Here is an 18607-nt window from a genome sequence, read left to right as displayed (position 1 = left end):
GTTTTCGAAGGTCTCGGACTATTGCTATCCTGCTTGCATTGCAAATCCTATATATTGATTGCTACAATGAATCCCGCTACTGATATACCCTGTGTTTGACTAGTCATGAAATAACGTTATGATGCAAGCCCGAAGCCGTATTAATGTGATGGCTGGGTGAAACCAAGGGCATAAAGACAAATTATGAAGCTTGGAACATTTGAATAACGTGCGGTGGTGGCAATAGATATGTCGTAAAATTTCGGATGCAGGCATTCAGATGGTCATGACGGTCATGTCGCACGTTCTGTCTGATCAACGTTCGCTCAATACGGTGCAATCGGGGGCAATGCGGTACAGCATCCTCACCCTGTGCTTTCTTCTTGATATCATAAGCACCGGTTCTTCCTCCTCCGTAGGTTCCGCTGCGGGATGTGGCGAGCGCTGCGGGTGGGTCTACAAAATAGGGTTTGACGGATGCCCACGAAGATCAGAGAACGGGAGAACACCGACCTCTTCACTGGGGCTCACTCCTTGCCGTTGCTTTGTCCTCTCAAGTGCGGTAGTTAGCTGGGAGATGGGCACAGTGGTGAGTGGAACGATCGAATGGACTGGGGTAGGTGCCACACAGTGGTGTGCGTACCTTAGCCTTGCTCGCATCTTTCGCCCGACTCACGGTGCCGTAGTGCACCATATCCTTCGTCACAGAGGTCATTGTCGCGAGGGACGAGAGCGAATGCGCAAGACTAGGGAGTGCCGCGATAGAGGGCACCGGCTGAGTGGCTGACTCGGATAGACGCGTCGAGGACATGTTCGGTGGCGAGTACAATGACAAGTGGCGCTGAGATGGTGAAGACGACGTTGGGGATAGGAATGACGGAGCCGAAATACACGAGCAGAGGGATAGCGCAACCATGAGAGTATTTATGTTGAGGGCTGGGGGTATGCTTTGATTGGGGAGAATAGCTTGAGCCACGGAGAGGGCTTTTATGAAAACGCCACTGTCAGCCGCTGCACCTTCCCTGACAGGGAAATGAGACGGAATCAGAGGGTACCTCGACCGCCATGGGCCGGCAAGTATGTCAAAGCACAGAGTTAACCGCCTGATATGGTGAAGCTGGGCCCACACGGGGGATTCCGAATGCTGGACCACAGGTTGCCTTGAGCCATCAGCGCTGCGGAAGAGACAGATCCGACATGAACGTGTTCTAGGATGCCGTCCACGACGATGGTTGCTCGGCCCAGAGTGTCAGAGATGGGAGATGGGAACCAAGCTGTTGTTAGAGCTGCAGCTCCGATGCGTCGTATCACACGAGATCTCACTCGGATTCCGGGTCATCGTGCAGATGATCTATCGCGCACGAGTCAAATAAACACCGCGAGCCGAGCAGCTGTATCGATACCGAAAACTACATATCTGCAAGAAAGAACGCCCACACGCTGGATATTCGGTTTGTCAGCTAGCAAGGACACGCGGACACAAGTCCACATACATGAGCCGCCAGAAGACGGCGCCGCCCATCACACCAACCGGCTTATAACCACCGCCACACTTTACTAGAATTGGTCCAGATGCTCCGTTTTTCCATCCACAACTGCTCCGTGGCACCGTAATGCGCTGCAACCGCGTTGGAACGACTACTAGCGACAACACCTCAAACGTTGCGCCACAGATGCTCTCCAGAACGGCTAGCGGACTGCGCCACCCACTCTTCATCTTGATAGGACCAGAGCACGTGTATCGTGCCGCTTTGCTGATGACCTACCCAGAACAAAATATAGTTCAAGGAAGGGCAGAATGTACGAAGTTCCGTGGCGAGCATGCGCTGGAAGATGTCTATCGGAGGGGGCATCCATGCAGTCAAATCTAAGTCGATTATCTCAAGATTGCGCATGGGTACCAGGCACCGGTGTATATCGTGGCGCTGTGGATATATAAGTCAGACGGGTCCCAGATGCATAGGTATACGGACACATACATCCATCATTGGATACGAGATGGTCCCGAGGTACCGTAGCGAAGGTCCGAACACGGATACTGAGATGAGTTCTAGGGTCTCGATGAGGATGACTTCGGGCCAGTATAGCACGTTTAGGCTGCGGAGATTTTTCATGACCCTGCCCAGGTCCGAAACTACCGTGGGCAATAATGCCGCGGTGGTCTCTTCCTCTAAAGCGATCTGCACGTGTGTGAGCGGGCATGCAAGGAGCTCAGCCAAAACCAACACAGGCCCACTGAACTGCGCCAGTGACTGCAGGCTATCGGGACCAAGGGCGCAAAGCGGCCCCTCGTCAAGCGAATCCTTGACATGCAAAAAGCGTAGCTTGCGTTGACCCTGGAGAAACGCCACCATATGTGTGTCCCAGGCCATGTGGAGGTTGGCTTCAAGCAATTGAAATTTAAAATCGGGAGAGTCCAGGATCCACGCATTACGCGCAGACGGATCGAGAATGTACAGATATTCCAGGTTAACTGTGGTGATGAGCGCGGCTTGGAGGGCCTCCCAGAACTTTGAAGAGCGCAGAAAGCCAATGCTACGGCGCCGAACGTCTTGTAGAAACCAAAAGCGCCGCACGTATGTGCCGCGGATGCCGTTGTTGGCGACGAGGGCTAGATATGCCTGGTATGCTACTAGGGCGTCGCGTAAGACGAGATTTTCGTAAAGCTCGCTTTCAGCGGGGCGTTGTAGAGCTCTACAGACGCGACATAATGAAACCAAGTCTGCTTGCGCTGTGTAACGAGCAATTTGGCTGCAGACTTCGGCCGGAAGTCCTGCCATTCTCCTTCCAAGGGCACAGGACTGAGCGGCGAAGAATTTCAGTGAGACCATAGCCAATGTAGTAGAAGAATATATGCTCACACTTTTATTGAGATCTCTGGCCGGCTAAATCAATACTACCCACTGTAAGCTGAGATGAAGGTTGCGGAGGAAGTGAGCGCTCACTCTGAAATTATGAGTTCGATTTTTGTTCATGTATGCTGTCTGCTAAAGCTGTCTGTATAATATATTAACGCACTCTATATAGTCTTTTCAAGCTATTAGTTTAGTTAGTTCGTATTATTGATCAAGGACTAATTAATAATTATTTCGTGAAATATTGACGTTAAGTCAGGATTTGTTCGTCGACTTGATCCTTATCCCAACGTCCACCTTCCACGCGCCGCCCACTGTTTCTTGTCGCGACCGACGCGTTTCGACATGGGAGAATCACGCACAGAGCTCATCGCCTGGCTGAACGATCTCCTTCAGATCAATTATACGAAAGTTGAGCAATGCGGGACCGGTGGCGCATATTGCCAGGTTATGGACTCCATCTTTGGTCAGTGGTGCCCACCAAGGTCGTAGAATGCGCTGCAGAATGGTAACATCGATAGTTGGTACTGACGCAAATAGGTGATGTGCCAATGACACGAGTCAAGATGAACGCAAAACACGAGTACGAGTTTATCGCCAATTTCAAAGTCTTGCAGAACATCTTTAGATCGCACAAGGTCGAGAAGGTGTGTTTATGTTATCGCATCCTTGTTGATCGTTTGTACTTAGCGTTAAAATGACAGCCCATTCCCGTAGAGAAGTTGGTTAAATGCAAAATGCAGTGCGTGTGGTTGGCGTAACATATTGTGCACGCTGTGACTGACGCTCTTTGTATCGTGATTTTTCACGGATAGAGACAACTTAGAGTTCCTGCAATGGTGTAAACGATACTGGGACACAAACTATGGTGGTCAGGGCTATGATCCAGTAGGCCGTCGGCGAGGAGCACCCGCCGATCCTCCCGCGACGATTGCGCCACTTGCACCCTCATCCTCTCGCGGAAATGCGGCCACTCTGAATACAGGCGGATCCCGAGCCGGAGGTCGAACGCCGATCGGTGGACATCGTGCTGGCTCGACGCAGCCGAATGAACTAGTTCAAAACCTGCAGGCCCAACTGCGTGAGATGTCCGCTCATTTGGAAGGCTTGGAGAAAGAGCGTGATTTCTACTTCGCGAAGGTGAGTACTTGTGTCTCTATCTGCTGTTAAGGTCTCCACTCCTGAAACCTGTCTCGCTGAACTAATTGCTGTCACATGTCTGTTTATAGCTTCGCGATATCGAGATCCTTGCTCAGCAGCAAATGGAAGTGCTTGAGGCAGAGGGTAAAGATGACCTCGTACTCCGGGATATCCAGAAAATCTTGTATTCAACAGAGGTCGGTCTTGATTGTGCTTCCAGTCTTTGGTGATCATTGATCGGCTGTGCAGGAGGGCTTTGAAGTACCAGACCAAGTAGCCGTTGATGAGGAGGAAACCTTCTAGGTACTCGGCCCTTGTCACCTCCCCAGCCCCTAGTGTGTGGTGCCTCCATTGTCATGAATTTTACCTGTCGCTCAGTGTTGCCCAAGGAAGTCCCATACCTCAGATGTATCGTCGTATTTCTCCTCAACAATAGTCACTAGTTTTGTCGTAACTTAGCATTCCATATCATTCCCGATTACTGGCTAAGATTCTGCTTTCACTTCGTGGAACCCGCGCCTTTGGTTGAGTGATTCTTAGGTAAACAACAAGATTAGTACATTACACCTTGCCGTGAAACGAGTAAGTTTTGCTCCCGCTAGTGATGGGCGCCGGCGGCTCCCTGATGTGAGACAACTCGGACTTGGTTAACTGAGCTGAATACGCACTTATACTTGACCGACTTTGCCCTCCGGGTCGAGTTCCACCTCGACTTTCAGTGGCACCGCAGGCGATTGTTACTCTTCCCCCGGATCCGGAACACTATCAATGTCGGTACTCAGCGAGATCAATAGCTATGCCGTATTTGACGACCAAAGCCCCGCTGACATCCGCTACTCGGGACCATGGGTACACTATACGTTGTCCGGCAATGAGCAGGTGTGGAATCAGACATTAACGTCTGCGACCAGCACGAGCTGTTCCTTGAGTTGGAATTTCAGCGGTGAGGGTTCAATTTGCCTCTCTCTTTCCTGCATATACTAGACGTGAAAATAGCTATTTTATTAGGTGTGGTGGGCACCGTCCTCCCCGCAAACGGAACAACTCCTCCGACTACTCTTTACTCGATAGATGGCGCGTCCCCTTCAACATATACTCCTCCTCTAAACATCACCGAGCGTAGAGACCGCCAGTTGTTCTTCACCTCAGACGCCCTATCCGATGGAGAACATACACTGACAATTACTGTCACTTCAGTTGACGGAGGCAACGACCCGTTTCTCTTAGACTTCTTCTTCCTTGCGACGACATCTAATTCACCCACTGCTACCTACATATCGATGGCGATACCCTCAACTTCATCATCGGCCATGGCAAACATCAGCACCTCTTCAACGGATTCAATGGGCGCGGTAGTTGGGGGTGTGGTGGGCGGCCTGGCGTTATTAGTGATGACATTACTCGGCATGATCTTCATATACCGCAGACGGAGAGGAAATGGGGCAGATTATCATAGTGTTGTGGATGACGGTGCGTGTATCATGAAATTTTGAGGCTGGCATAGCTGAACAGGCATTTTCTACTTAGACCTCAAGCCTTTCCTCCCAGTTCCATACATCACATCCTCCGAACGCGCGCACCAAACATCCTCGCGCGAGTCGATGGAAACTGTTCCAATAATCACACCTATTGCGCCGAGTACAATTACTGTTGAGCCACCTCAAAGTCTTGCCGGTGATGTTGATTATACGGCCAGGCAGGATACCTGGCCTCAAGCTGGTGGTCGATCGCGGAAAAATGTACGGACAGAACCATTTAGCACGGCACGTCCCCCCTCTCCTGGATTTGTGAATTTGGGTCTTCCGTCTCCATCAGTACAATCAACGACTCCGGCAGAGTTACCACCCGCATATAGCGAGGGAGATTCCACTCAAATTATTTAGCAGGTGACCGCACGGACCTTTGATTATCCAAGTTATTCGCAACATTAGCTCGTTATTGCTCTACATGCATTTCAGGACAGTCTCGTATCGTCTACTCATTCAACATCCCATATTTTGTTTGCGACTTTGGGGGAATTAGTGTACATTGGTGTTATCCTTATACTACTCGATTTTAGGCTTGAATCGTCGGAAGATACTCGAATCCTGGACGCTCCAATCTTCTTCGCTGTCCCATGTCAAATATGGGGTTGAAGGTCTTTGCGATAATTGGTTTAGGGGGTAGATGTTTAAATCATTTAGCGTTCGTTGGTGTGAGCCTGGAGCATAACTGGACAAATCACGAAGACCTGTAGGTTCTGGCGATTGGATCTATCATGCCGTGCATGGGAATACATCAACGTTTCAAATTTGTCATCGAAATTCCGTGGTACAGACAGTTGAAGTGAGTGTTTATTAACCCCTTGTATCTACTCTTTGTTTTTTCCTAACCAGGGATTACTCGATGAATCTACCCATCGAACTCGAATATTTTGTGCACTATAGCATCCGCGAAGTTGTGATGAATGGCGTCTCGATTGTTGCGGTTCCAGCGTTTATCCGATATATCTCTCACACGACCATTGATCAGTGCGTCAACTGTCACTTACTGTGTGACAACAGGTCCACCGCGGTTCCCACTCATGCGCCGTTCATCCACCACTTGAAAGCCACTAATATTTGTGGTCAATCGTGGTATTAAACCAGCAAGCAGTCGATGCTGATTCCAGGATGAAAAATTTAGACCGCTGACTGAACCAGGATGTTACTTTCACCGCTGAGCACGTTTGAGGCAACTACCGTACGTATCTCGGTTTATAAATGCTGATTTCATCACGATCATCACCGTACGTATCTATCCTCTTCGGCTGGGGGCCTCGGGGATCACTTGGCTTTCGACCAGAGTTGGCGCACATGTCAATAACGTTCGTGAGTAGGGTAATAACCCTCATTGACGCGTACGTGGTACACGGAACACTGATATTAGCGGCATGCCTCTTCCCAAGACACTGCATACTCCCCGTTGACCACCGCTGCGCTATAAGAGCCTGTGAGGGCTCTGCTCTTTCACACACACACCCTGTTGCTCTGTCATGTTGATCCCTCCTTCTATAGTGAACACCATCCTGGCAACGCGGTATTTGTCGGGTGAGTTGCGGATTCCAGCGCGGGAGAAAGCGGTCTTAACGTGGCATATAAGCTGCCGCCGCCACTGTGTCGCTGTGGGACCATGCGTTAAACTTGGCGAAAGAAATACAATGTGTGTGGTTGCAGCCTTGGTCTGCGCTGCAGATCCTGCTCGTTTGCAATCGATATGGTGGAGAGGCGAGTCTACTGTTTCTTGCGTACAGTGAGTCTTGTCCATTGTCTGGGGCAATTTGATTAGATCGTAATTATTGTGCGATGTTTCCAGTGAATGCATCTTCTTCGCTAGGTGTTTCCGCTGCAGTGAGTAACTCTTTCTTTATATGATGCTTTTGAGCTCAAAGTAAGCGGGCTAGATGTAGGACGCCATCATCCTATAACATTTGGTGTCCACTCAGATCTTATTTTGCAGGTGTCAAGCTTCTTCTGTGATCGTTAGCGTGTACTGTTTAATCAACAGTGCGACATCGCAGTGTGAGTAGTACCGGTGTTGTTTCCGTTGGGTGCTTCTCTGATCCATATATATAGTCGCTCTTTTATTGTGTGCATATTCCCTCTGGGAATCCAGAAAGGCAATGAGACATGCATTGGTAGTCGGATTTATCGTGTGCTTCGGTATCTCATTTGCCTTTGCTGTCGTGACTCTCCATACGACATTCGGTGACTCTTTCTGAATTGCAGTCGGCGTAATCATCGCTGACTGAGATTAGATACCACGACGTATTCGTCAGCTATGCGGACCTGCCTTCAATCTGGGTCGAGTTTCATTGTTGGCATGTGGGGTGGATTGGTGAATCCATTGTCCAAATTTTTCATACTCGTGGACTTACATTTGAACCAAGATTTTGTTCGACCTCTTCGCTGTCGGTCTAATGGTTCTGAATGCGTTACAAACACCTCGCAGGTCAGATTCTGAGATAGTTTCTAGGTTGCTTCGAGATGGCGTCAATGTTTTCTTGGTGAGTGGTTTCCGAGTGGTAAACAGTCAATGTGCATATGAATGCTAAAATGATTGGAAGGCTTGTTTTGGTCAGCTGTATTGCTTATGTCTACTATGGCTTATTCCTGACCGTTTGGTTGTAGGCCTGCGAATGTTTCAGTTGATCCTGAGCCTTCCGGGGCACGTAAGTCAATCCGTATGTTGTTCGGCTTCGTCATATCCATACTAAACAATGTAATATCAGAAGCCGACACTGGGGTTCGGAGCAGTGTGAGTCCTTCGTTTTCAGCTACGCCTGGGAAACTCTATTCAGTGGATCTCTAGGGTTGCATGGGCATTCGACAACGTTATCACATTCAGGTACTTTCTCAAAGTAAAAGCACTGGATACACGCGGACAGAACGAGTGGGAATCCGTCGCACACGAACAATCAGTGTATGTGTACAAGGAAGTCGAGATAAGTTTGTTATAGTCAGGTCTGGGGGAATGATATCCCCAATTTACGCTGGTAAAATTGTGGCACTGTCTCGCTGCTCTGATGTGTCACATGCGTGAAATGCATAACTATCATGCTTGGGAACCACGGTGACTGAGGAGATGGGCGAATGTTTTGTTACAACATACGCAATCTGTACAAGTGGTGAGATGAGCTGGTTTTAGTAAGCAAGGTTAGCAGCCCCTCGATGATGATGTGAGGTGGGATTCGTTCTAGTGTGCTTGCCGAGACTCGTCCACTCGTCCATGACGCAGCGCACATTCGTCAGTTTTCGGATACAACCTGACGGTCGATTGACAACAATGAGGTCGAAATATGAACGTGAATAACCCCAATGCTTCATGGCTCTTCGTCAGCTTTGGTGCTGTAAGCAGATGGATGGATGAACACATCTTGTGCACTGTGCCCCTCACGATACTTACAATGAATTATCCGACACTACACTTTCTTAAAGTTACTGGTGAATTTGTTTTTGAATTCAAATGATATCAACAGTTGCTATGCGACTGGGAGGGTCGAAGTGATTCCGCGCGCGGATGTTCTATTTCTGGTGTCGACAGATCGCAGCTCACTTGACGAAGCCCAATTTTTTCTGGAAGTCCGATGCAAGCTGTTCAGCGTCCATTTGAAATCTTGACGAAATATCCGAGCAAATTTCCTGCGTGGCGGAATCCCAAGAGGTCTGAAGGTTCGATATGAACTCCGTCATGTCAGCCTTCCAGATGCCATATTCCTCCTCTAGTTGGTCCAAATCTATCTCTGGTGGTCCATCCTCTTCTGTGATTAAGCTACCTGTGGATAATGTCTAGCGTACAAGTAGCGACGGTAGGCATTGAAACTCACTGTCTGAGATATTGAGTTTCTTGGAAAAAACGCTTTTCGATTTACTGCGTTTGGGGGAGGGCGCATTACTAGGCTTTGACCACAATGGAGATTGAGAACAAAGTACCGGAGAAGTAGACCTACTATAGGTTCAGCCAAGATATCTCCAAGGGAATAATCCAACCTACTCGGGGCTCTTCACTTCCACGCTCTGAACATCACCATCTGTGCTCGTGGACGTTTCTGACTCGCTATTTTGTAGTATTTTCTCTTTGTTTTTCCAGACGACTTTGCTGGGTGATCTATGGCAAGTTGTCAAACATTCGCAGCGAGGTTTCAAAATTATCAGCTCACGAGTATCTACGTCTATTTGAGGTAGGGAGGATGGGCAATTCACGCTCTTTAGACGGTACACTACTGACTCTCCCTAGAGGCGAGGGTCGATTTGTCGGACGTCTTGGTAAGTGGGCCCGGGAGTTAAGGCGCGGTGAGAGATGGAGTGGAATTGCGGAAAGAACTTCCGAATCATCAGGCTTTGGTTTAGCAGATGTGAGGGCGGGCATCGCAGCTAAATGCGGGCGAGAGCATAGTGACAACCAGCCACCTTTTATATGCAATATGTACGCACCAGCCACACCCTTAAGAGATGATCCTTTGTTGTGATTATCCAGCCACAACGGAGATTAGGCTTCCCAATGCGAGTCCCCACTAAGATCTATGGCGTAGTCAATTTCTTACAGAGCAACTCGTGCTCATTTAAGCGAATTATGTGGACGGTAATGATTATGCCCTTTGAACAATGCCGAGATAATGAATGTCTGAGAAACCCGGGCTGCGGATATTATGAGCATTACGATATCAGGTGGACCGAGCCGAGAACAGACTTTAACCCAAAACGCCACACGACATATGTGTGAGATCTGAGCGATTCCATTGGATCCCAAGTTGAAGCTTGGGGACGCGGGGATAAAGTTGGACTTGACGAGTCTTTTCTCCCATACGATTTGAATGTTCTTCAAATAAGATAACTTAATGTTTCTCTACGGTTGGAGCAATGCTATCAAATGTCGCAAAGTCACAAGAGCTCATGGACGATTGAGATGTGCGCCAATCACTGTGTGCAAGGAATTCCTCCCGTAAGTTGAACTACAGCGGACGTGAGTAAAGTAAAACACCAAGACACTGCAATCCTACCAGCATTCTGTAACCCGTGATATTGAGTGTAATCATAATTGTCCTGATACAGACGTTAGCTGATACAGGCGAGACACACGAGGACGCGCCCACGGCAGGGATGCCAGGAAAAGCGACGGCTGCAAAAAAATGACACGAAATTTCAGATGGGTTGTGAAAATAGCATCAATAGGTAACGTACTCTAATCTTCCATATGCATATATTCAGCAAAATTACTATGCATGTACTGATGTAATATGTGGCCGAATCTCGAAGGAGCAAGACCATCACACGCGGAGTCGGATTTGAAGCGCGTACCTCACGCACGAGCTTGACAAGAGTGATGGCAAACATTGCGGTATGATAGGTGACCCTAGGTATCCAGAACATCCAGGCCCATGGTTGGATGTTGAATGGGATGCAGCCGGTATACGAGGGAGGAAGTTGTACGAGCGCACAAGCGTAAGATCGACTGGTACAACCAAAAAAAGCAACACTTGCTCACCTCTGAGATGATAGAATATAAAACCACCCATGATGATTTCGGCGGTAGGCTTCAGGCCAAACGTGACGATACCGAAGACAAAGATTGGTCGATTGCGGCTGAAAATAGCATAGATTCTTATACTCAATATCACTGTAGTGGTAAATGAATGACTGCTCAGAAAGAAGTTATAAAGAAATCCTTCACTGGATATGTGGGTGTGCACAGGGATGCTCCCACATAGCATAGAGTTGAACCAAGCTTGGCACCTACATATAACATGAGATCTTGAATGTTACCGCAAATACTAACTTGCTCACATACCGCTGCATAATGCAAAACGGAAAAAGGTTTTCATCGAATTTGAAGAGCATATAATAGTACATACCTGTGCTTCCATGTTAGGTACGAGAAACATTACTGGTATTGACATCAGCCACGAAACTTGGAGTGGAACGCGTTTGGTATCGACCCACCTACGTTACCGAATCTATGGCAAAGGTCAACTGACGTATAAAAGAAGGAAACAAATCGTACATCAACTGAACAAGCCTGAAGCATACCAGTAACGTAAGGAGTACGACAGTTTGATACGATACGAGGTGCGTACGACCAGTAGCGATTCTAAAAATGCAGACATCATTCCGTAATACGAATTCCTATCTCAACATGCTCGACTCACCACCCAAAAGTTCAATCGCATCTAAGTGAGGCCTTTATGCCACGCGTAGTCGACCTGTCGCACTCCAATTGAATTGAATCAGGTCTGCAAAGTTTGCCATTCCGCACCTCCATCGGGAACGTCAAGCCTGGGAGCATCAATTTAGTGAACAAGGTCGAGTGCCGATGGAGACTCACAAAAATCATACAGCAGGAGAACTAGGCACGATACTGAGGGCAAAGGAAGTCATGGTCATGTCAGTCTCTTTCCACGAGAAACTGCAGTCTGCGCTGCTGGTACTTATGCCAAACGCCACGAGCGATGTGATAATCAACTATGTAAAAGGCATCGTCGACATCGTGAAGGTCGAGGGATCCATTCTGCCAGTACGTCGCCGCCAAAATCATCGCTGAGAAGGGCCAAGATACTGCTAACCATCGTGCATCTACCCATGATACTTATATATGACGAGTCCCTGAGCATCAGCTTCCGTCATCACTCAAAAGTCGGTCTCGAAACATTGCAGTACCTGAAGCTGAAGTATTAAACAAAACATCAAGGGCAGCAGTACAACAACTTACTGTGATAAGCCAATCGTTGTAGTTGTCGGCATGTGCCATGCAATGTATCACGGAAGTAATGATGAAAACCAATCCGACCAAAGACCGCTGGTCGAGATGGAACGCACAGTCAGATCTTAGACCCTGAGCGTGCCGTGCAGCTGTGTGCATCGAACCCAAGCCTAGCCTGCTGTGCAGACCGGGGCCGCATAGAATACACGGCCTTCATGACTAGGAGGACCTTATCACGGTCTTCCTTCATCAACGCAGTGCCCCGGATTCTTGAGCACCTCCGACCTCGATACTAAGCTCACTCCCATCTCTCCGGCTCCGGCTAGATGGTGAGCACGCTCTCGACCCGCGCGTCGGGCGCACTAGTAGACGAGGTTCAAGTTGACGTACCGCCCATGGCGGCGCAGCAGCCCATAGGGACCAAGTGAGGAACAAATTGAGTCCAACCAAGAGGCCACGCAACATACTGTGCCAATAGACGGTAAGTACAATTACTCGGCAGGTCCCATAAATAAGCAGTAACGTCTTCGTCATGAGTGTCATACAGCCGTCAATAAGTGGACGTCGTCGACCCAAAGACGCGGGAAAGGCGTGGGAAGTTTTATCCATGCTTGTGGTACAGTATCAGATTCCAACGAGCCGCCACCCAGTTGTACATGCATCGCGGACTTGCCAACTTATGGGTCCTGCTGACTATACCGTCTAGCATAGTACGGGCGAGATCTGAGCGCTGAGCGCTTCCAGAGTCTGAATTGATGCTATGGGTCGGGGTCGATGACTTCTTGACGACTCCTCTCCCACGCAATGTGTTCTTTGAGGTGAGATACATTAATGTTTCTCTACGGACGAAGAAGTGGTATCAAGTGTGGCAAAGTCACAAGAACTCCAGGACGACTGGGATGTATGCCAATCACTGGGCGCAAATAATTCTTCTCGTAAGTTGAACTATAGCGGAAGTGAGCAGACTCAAACGTTAAAATGCTGCATTCTCACCAGCATTCGGTAGCTCATGATGGAGGATATCGTGGTAGCTGTCCTAATTACAGATGTTAGCTGGTATAGGTGAGACAATAAGTACGTGCTCACGGTAGGAATGCCAGAAAAAGTGATGGCTGCAGAATATCAAAATAAAACTTCAAGATGTGTCATGAAAATAGCATCAAGAGATAACATACTCGATCCTTCCATATGTATAAATTCAATATGATTATCACGCACGTACTAATGTAATATGTGGCCGAATCTCGAAGGAGCAGGACCATCATACGTGGAGTCGGGTTTGCATCTCGCATCTCGCGCACGAGCTTGACAAGGATGATGACAAACATTGCGGTATGATAGATGACTTTGGGTATCCAGAACATCCAGGCCCATGGTTGGATGTTGAATGGGATGCAGCCGGTATACGAGGGAGGAAGTTGTACGACTGCATAAACATAAGATCGACTGGTACAACCAAAAACGTAATACCTGCTCACCTCTTAGATGATAGAATATGAGACTGCCCATGATGACTTCTGCAATAAGTTTCAGGCCGAATATAATTGTACCGAGTATAAGGAGTGATTGATTGCAGCCGAACATAGCATAGATTCTCAAAGCTAAGATTACTGGAGTAAAATATGAATATATGCCCTGAAGTAATGTGAAGAGTCCTTCACCGCCTATGCAGGTGTACGTAGGGATGCCCCCATATGGTATAGAGCTGAACCAATATTTACACCTGTAATCTGGAATTTTGAGTGTCGCCACAAACACCCATGCGAACTTGCTCACATACCACTGTATAATGCGAAATGATGCGAAAGATGTTTTCCGTCGAATATGAAGAACATATAACAGTGCATACCTGTGCTTCCACATTCGGTACGACAAACATTACTGGTGTTGACATCGATCACGAAACTTGGAGTGGAGCGGATTTGTGATCGACCCACCTACGTTACCAAATCTATGGCAAAGGTCAAGTGACGTACAGAAAAAGGAACACAAATCGTACATCATCTGAACAAGCCTGAGGCATATCAACAAATTTAAAACGAGTTTGACAGTTTGACACGAGACGAGATACACACGACCAATAGCGATTCTGAAAACGCAGACATCATTCCGTAATGCGAACTTGTATCCCGACATGCGCGACTCACCACCCAGAAGTTCAATCGCATCCAGTTGAGGCCTTTGTGCCACGCGTAGTCGACCTGTCATACTCCAATTGAATTGAATCAGGCCTACAAAGTATGCGATTCCGCACCTCCATCGGGAGCGTCAAGCCTGGGATCATGAATTTAGCGAATAAAGATGAACGTCGGTAGACTCACAAAAATCATATAGCAGGAGAGCTAGGCACGATACTGAGGATATAAGAAGCCATGGTCATGCCAATCTTTTTCCACGAGAAACTGCAGTCCGCGCTGCCGGTACTTACGCCAAACGCCACGAACGACGTGATAATCAGGTAGGTAGAAGGCATCGTCGACATTATGAAGGTCGAGGGATCCATTCTGCCAGTACGTCGCCGCCAAAGTCATCGCTGAGAAAGGTCAAGACACTATCGTGGTAACCGCCGCGCGCGCAGAGGAGCGACACTTATATTTATACGACGAGCGGGCCTCGCCGCGAACATCATGAACTTGACGTCGGTTCCAGATCGTAACATTGCGGGACCTGGAGGAGCATACAAACAATTAATAAGTACACTGGCAGTACCCGTATACTGCGATAGCTGTTAATATCTTGAATTACCATCATGATGGACCTCCTGCACGAGATGCGGCCGGGACGCGGGATAAGCGTATGACCAGCGTTCACATGCACACTGAGTACATGCCACGGTACTTAGAATGGACATCTACATCCTAAGCCCGGCTTGCTGTGCAGGTTTAAATACATGAACCGGGCGGAATACATCCACATCTTTGTTCTGATATCTTCCTTCATCATACCCAGTCCCTCGGATTCTTGAGCACTTCCATCAATCTAGCCTCCTCACTCCCCTCCTCGCTCCCAAGCTCACTGCCATACTCCCATCTCGCCGTCTCTGGCAGACTGATGAGCACGCTCTCGATCCGCGCGCCGGGCGTGAGCAACCCAAAGCGTGTCCCGCGATCGTAGACGAGGTTGAACTCGACGTATCGCCCTCGGCGCAGCAACTGCCATCGCCGTGCGCGCGCATCGCTCGGGGTGTGTATCCGCCGCTCGAGGATGGGCATGTACGAGGGAAGGAACGCGTTGCCGAGATCCTTGATCATCGCGAAGATCGTCTCCGGGGTGTGCGGGCGCTGCGCGTTGGCCTCCTCGCCACCGGCCTCGAGGAATCGCTTGTGCGGCTCGTCGCAGAGGTCGTCGAAGAACATCCCGCCGATGCCGCGCGACTCGCCGCGGTGCTTGATGACAAAGTATTCGTCGCACCACTTTTTGAATGTCGGGTAGACTGCTGCACCATGTGGGTCGCATGCCGCCTTGTGCGTGGCGTGGAAGTGCTTTGCATCCTCTTCGTAGAGATACGAGGGCGTCAAGTCGCCTCCGCCGCCGAACCACCATGCAACGATCTTGCCCTTCTCCTGTGACCCCTCCGGAACGGGCTCGGTGATCTCAAAGTAGCGGTAGTTGACGTGCACGGTAGGCGCATGAGGGTTGCGTGGGTGGACGATGAGGCTGATGCCGGCTGCGAAGAACGGGAGACTGCCTTCAAGGTCCTTCATCGAGCCGTGATCTGCGCGCATCTGCTTCACGGCGGGAGGGGGGAGGATGCCATGGACGATGGAGATGTTAACACCGGCCTTTTCGAGGACGGAATTTTGGGCCGTCGCTGCTGCCTCAGACACGCTGGGGTCCGGCACCGCGAATACGCATGAAAGACCGCGCCCTCCCTGCGCACGGAGCCAGTCATCGCGTTTGAATGCGGGTGCGTTGGGGTCGAGCTTCTCCAGAGCGGAGACTATGTCCTCCTGTAACTTGGAGATGAACTCTTCGACCTGCTCTCGCATCGGCTTGGAAGATGTGGTCGCCATGGCCATAGGGTGTAACGAGCAACTATGTCGTCGAGGAATAAGACGGCAGGTTTTATAATCGAATGGATCAGAAACTCAGCTCAGTCTCGTTGCATTCTCGGGTGGACCAGATTCGGTGCTGCAAGGTCGAGGGCCTCTTCCGGCCCGATTAAATAATAACTAGACGCGACGCACGTGGCCGAGGTTGCTTGAGCTTTTCAATACGTTTGCCTAGCTAGTAGTACTTGTGACTGCCATCCCCAGGCTGTGCTACGCATAACGACTAGTGTGTGCCGCTCGTCGACGTCACTACTGAAATGTTTCCTTGGTTTCATTCTTCTTGACCGATAGAATCACAGTTCTCATTTTGCCTGCGTAAATGATGCAGCACAACTTAACCACAATCTTTTCCAGATATTTCGCATACCTGTCGTATTGTCTTGTCTCTAAGAGCCATCTCCGGACATTTGGTTAGTTGGACAGCCGAAGCTTGACCCAGGTCGCTGTTCGCCAGTAAATTGGGTACACAGTGTATGATTCACGCCACCATGAATCGTGTCGATCGCCGTGTCACTTGAGGCTCTAATGAACTTCTGGAAGACTACATGTGTATTCGTCTAGTATTCTGACACCGAGTGCTTCGCATCGTATGCTCATGTTCTCATTGCCCACAAGAAATGATTCTATGGCTACACACATTACACGTGTTTATATCTACTATCCTGTATCCGCGGCAATTGTGAGTCAGAAGGGGGTCTTAATGTAATTTTTCCATCGTCTATCCCACACTCCATCCCCTGTCTGCTCCTCTGTCAAGGTCTAGAGGTTGCGACCGAACAACCGCTTCCACTAGGCTACAAATGCCCATCATCCACTTTTGCCGCATGAACTCGATGCGGAAACACTTCGATACGGCTTACAGCTGCTGGACTGGGGTGGCGGAGACTGGAGGTCCGTGCAGCCAGCTCTCTACGCCGTTGTTTCCGGAGTTCCGCAGGATATCGGTACAGCGCGACTGTGAGACTCCAGATGGGCGTGAAGGCCAGAAAGGTTGCTGTGATCTGGAGCGTTGGCAGTCAGGCTGAGTTGCGGCAACAATGAAGTAGCGTACCTGGCCAAAACCTCCGAAATAGTTCTCTCCGGAGAAGATACAGTTCATTCTTATTTGCAGTTCGGACGCTGCACAAGCGTGATTCATCGCAAATGCAAGAAATCTCAACCGCGCCTACCAATTATCAACAATATCCAGAAACTTGCGAACAGGACGTTGCCCCAGAAGATGGACTGTCTTCTGGGGTCCTTCAATGGGGGCATCGATGCCATCGTAGTATGATATAGTTGTTGGTAAAACGGAGATGAAGTCGAACTTATGGAAGAGATGGTAGAATGCCGCGATAACGCCTTGCGTGCGCGAGTGCGACTGGAAATCGCCAAGATTACGGTCAAGAATAATGTGACACCTAGCGAAAGAAGTAACCACAAAGCCCAAACATAAAATCGGCCGTCATTGATATGTTGAGCAGTCAACGGCACAAAAAAGAACAGTAGCACTGTGTCGGCACTGCAGGCCTTCTGGCTGTAGCTGGGCGATACGAACATGAGGATTCCCCATGACCATTGGAGAATTACCTAGCGGACGTAAATGAGTGGCGAATTCATTCACCCATTGAGGCAAACGATCTCACCTGTAGAAAGAGCGCGAGCGCAAGTACTGTGCGTTGCTTCTCCTGGGACATTCGGATGTATCTTCTCCGCGTCTTCGTATAGACATTGGTGTTGAGGAGCATGTTCGTTATGGACTCAGTGTCATCTCCTTGAGATTGGACGTGCTCTCGTCCCCGTTTGATCCCCCTGGCAACGGGGTCGCCAGACTCTATCCGCCAAACCGGAAGGATGGGTGCGATAGCAAGGGAGCTAATACAGGAGAGGGTCGCATAGCTGCAGTTATTTGAGATTCTCAGAAAATAAAGGCCTTCACTGTGCGTATAGGTACGTACTTGAGTACTAGAATAGAGTGATGGAGTGTAATGCTGCCTTGAATCTTCTGGACGACGGCCGCTATGACGAGTGCTGCAGTCAGTAAGGTACTCGCCCAGGCACTTGGTACTGAATCCTCCGGGGAAAATATCACTAAAAGGGCTGAGCAAGTGTGATCCTCAGTGATACATTCGATAGTTGACCTCTCAATCGCTCACTATTGAACAGACTCTGCACATAGAACGCGGCTCTCACACCTACGCCTGCTATATCGGTATTAGGGCAGATTGTGCATGTCTCGCCGGGCAACACAGTACCCGAAGTGCACTGCTGGGCTTGGAGGGTGTTGTTGTTTAGTACAGACGCAGGTAGGTTACACCAAGAATACATAAGGTGCTGTGACGCGGCGCGGTGCTCGATAGACGAGTCGACGTGGAGCCTCACAGCCGC

General features: G+C 49.2%; 8 protein-coding genes across 8 annotated transcripts; 2 read left to right on the top strand and 6 right to left on the bottom strand.

Moving 5' to 3' along the window:
• Positions 1–435: 435 nt before the first annotated feature.
• FIBRA_01791 (uncharacterized protein) lies at positions 436–790 on the bottom strand (the record flags this gene model as incomplete). Its single annotated transcript, XM_012323662.1, has 2 exons — positions 436–549; positions 623–790. 2 exons carry the CDS (start codon positions 788–790, stop codon positions 436–438), a joined length of 282 nt encoding a protein of 93 aa, XP_012179052.1.
• Positions 791–1388: 598 nt separating this feature from the next.
• Positions 1389–2759, bottom strand: FIBRA_01790 (uncharacterized protein; the record flags this gene model as incomplete). The annotated part of the gene is made up of 4 exons (XM_012323661.1): positions 1389–1419; positions 1473–1696; positions 1746–1904; positions 1959–2759. The coding sequence occupies 4 exons, from the start codon at positions 2757–2759 to the stop codon at positions 1389–1391; spliced, it is 1215 nt and encodes a 404-aa protein (XP_012179051.1).
• Positions 2760–2894: 135 nt separating this feature from the next.
• FIBRA_01789 (uncharacterized protein) lies at positions 2895–4277 on the top strand (the record flags this gene model as incomplete). The annotated part of the gene is made up of 8 exons (XM_012323660.1): positions 2895–2954; positions 3007–3031; positions 3094–3300; positions 3375–3481; positions 3539–3576; positions 3650–3974; positions 4064–4171; positions 4224–4277. 8 exons carry the CDS (start codon positions 2895–2897, stop codon positions 4275–4277), a joined length of 924 nt encoding a protein of 307 aa, XP_012179050.1.
• Positions 4278–4742: 465 nt separating this feature from the next.
• On the top strand, positions 4743–5857 carry FIBRA_01788 (uncharacterized protein; the record flags this gene model as incomplete). Its single annotated transcript, XM_012323659.1, has 3 exons — positions 4743–4917; positions 4983–5444; positions 5502–5857. The coding sequence occupies 3 exons, from the start codon at positions 4743–4745 to the stop codon at positions 5855–5857; spliced, it is 993 nt and encodes a 330-aa protein (XP_012179049.1).
• A 3186-nt stretch (positions 5858–9043) lies between these two features.
• Positions 9044–9860, bottom strand: FIBRA_01787 (uncharacterized protein; the record flags this gene model as incomplete). Its single annotated transcript, XM_012323658.1, has 4 exons — positions 9044–9267; positions 9319–9437; positions 9486–9599; positions 9652–9860. The coding sequence occupies 4 exons, from the start codon at positions 9858–9860 to the stop codon at positions 9044–9046; spliced, it is 666 nt and encodes a 221-aa protein (XP_012179048.1).
• A 3301-nt stretch (positions 9861–13161) lies between these two features.
• On the bottom strand, positions 13162–13772 carry FIBRA_01786 (uncharacterized protein; the record flags this gene model as incomplete). The annotated part of the gene is made up of 4 exons (XM_012323657.1): positions 13162–13224; positions 13275–13300; positions 13411–13614; positions 13667–13772. 4 exons carry the CDS (start codon positions 13770–13772, stop codon positions 13162–13164), a joined length of 399 nt encoding a protein of 132 aa, XP_012179047.1.
• Positions 13773–15127: 1355 nt separating this feature from the next.
• FIBRA_01785 (uncharacterized protein) lies at positions 15128–16207 on the bottom strand (the record flags this gene model as incomplete). The annotated part of the gene is made up of 1 exon (XM_012323656.1): positions 15128–16207. One exon carries the CDS (start codon positions 16205–16207, stop codon positions 15128–15130), a length of 1080 nt encoding a protein of 359 aa, XP_012179046.1.
• An 827-nt stretch (positions 16208–17034) lies between these two features.
• FIBRA_01784 (uncharacterized protein) lies at positions 17035–18547 on the bottom strand (the record flags this gene model as incomplete). The annotated part of the gene is made up of 6 exons (XM_012323655.1): positions 17035–17241; positions 17292–17359; positions 17410–17809; positions 17866–18118; positions 18178–18319; positions 18376–18547. The coding sequence occupies 6 exons, from the start codon at positions 18545–18547 to the stop codon at positions 17035–17037; spliced, it is 1242 nt and encodes a 413-aa protein (XP_012179045.1).
• Between the last annotated feature and the right edge of the window lie 60 nt (positions 18548–18607).

Source organism: Fibroporia radiculosa (genome assembly GCF_000313525.1).
Source record: "Fibroporia radiculosa TFFH 294 genomic supercontigs, scaffold911, whole genome shotgun sequence".
Taxonomy (NCBI): Eukaryota; Fungi; Basidiomycota; class Agaricomycetes; order Polyporales; family Fibroporiaceae; genus Fibroporia; species Fibroporia radiculosa.
This window is presented reverse-complemented; position numbering and strand designations above follow the sequence as displayed.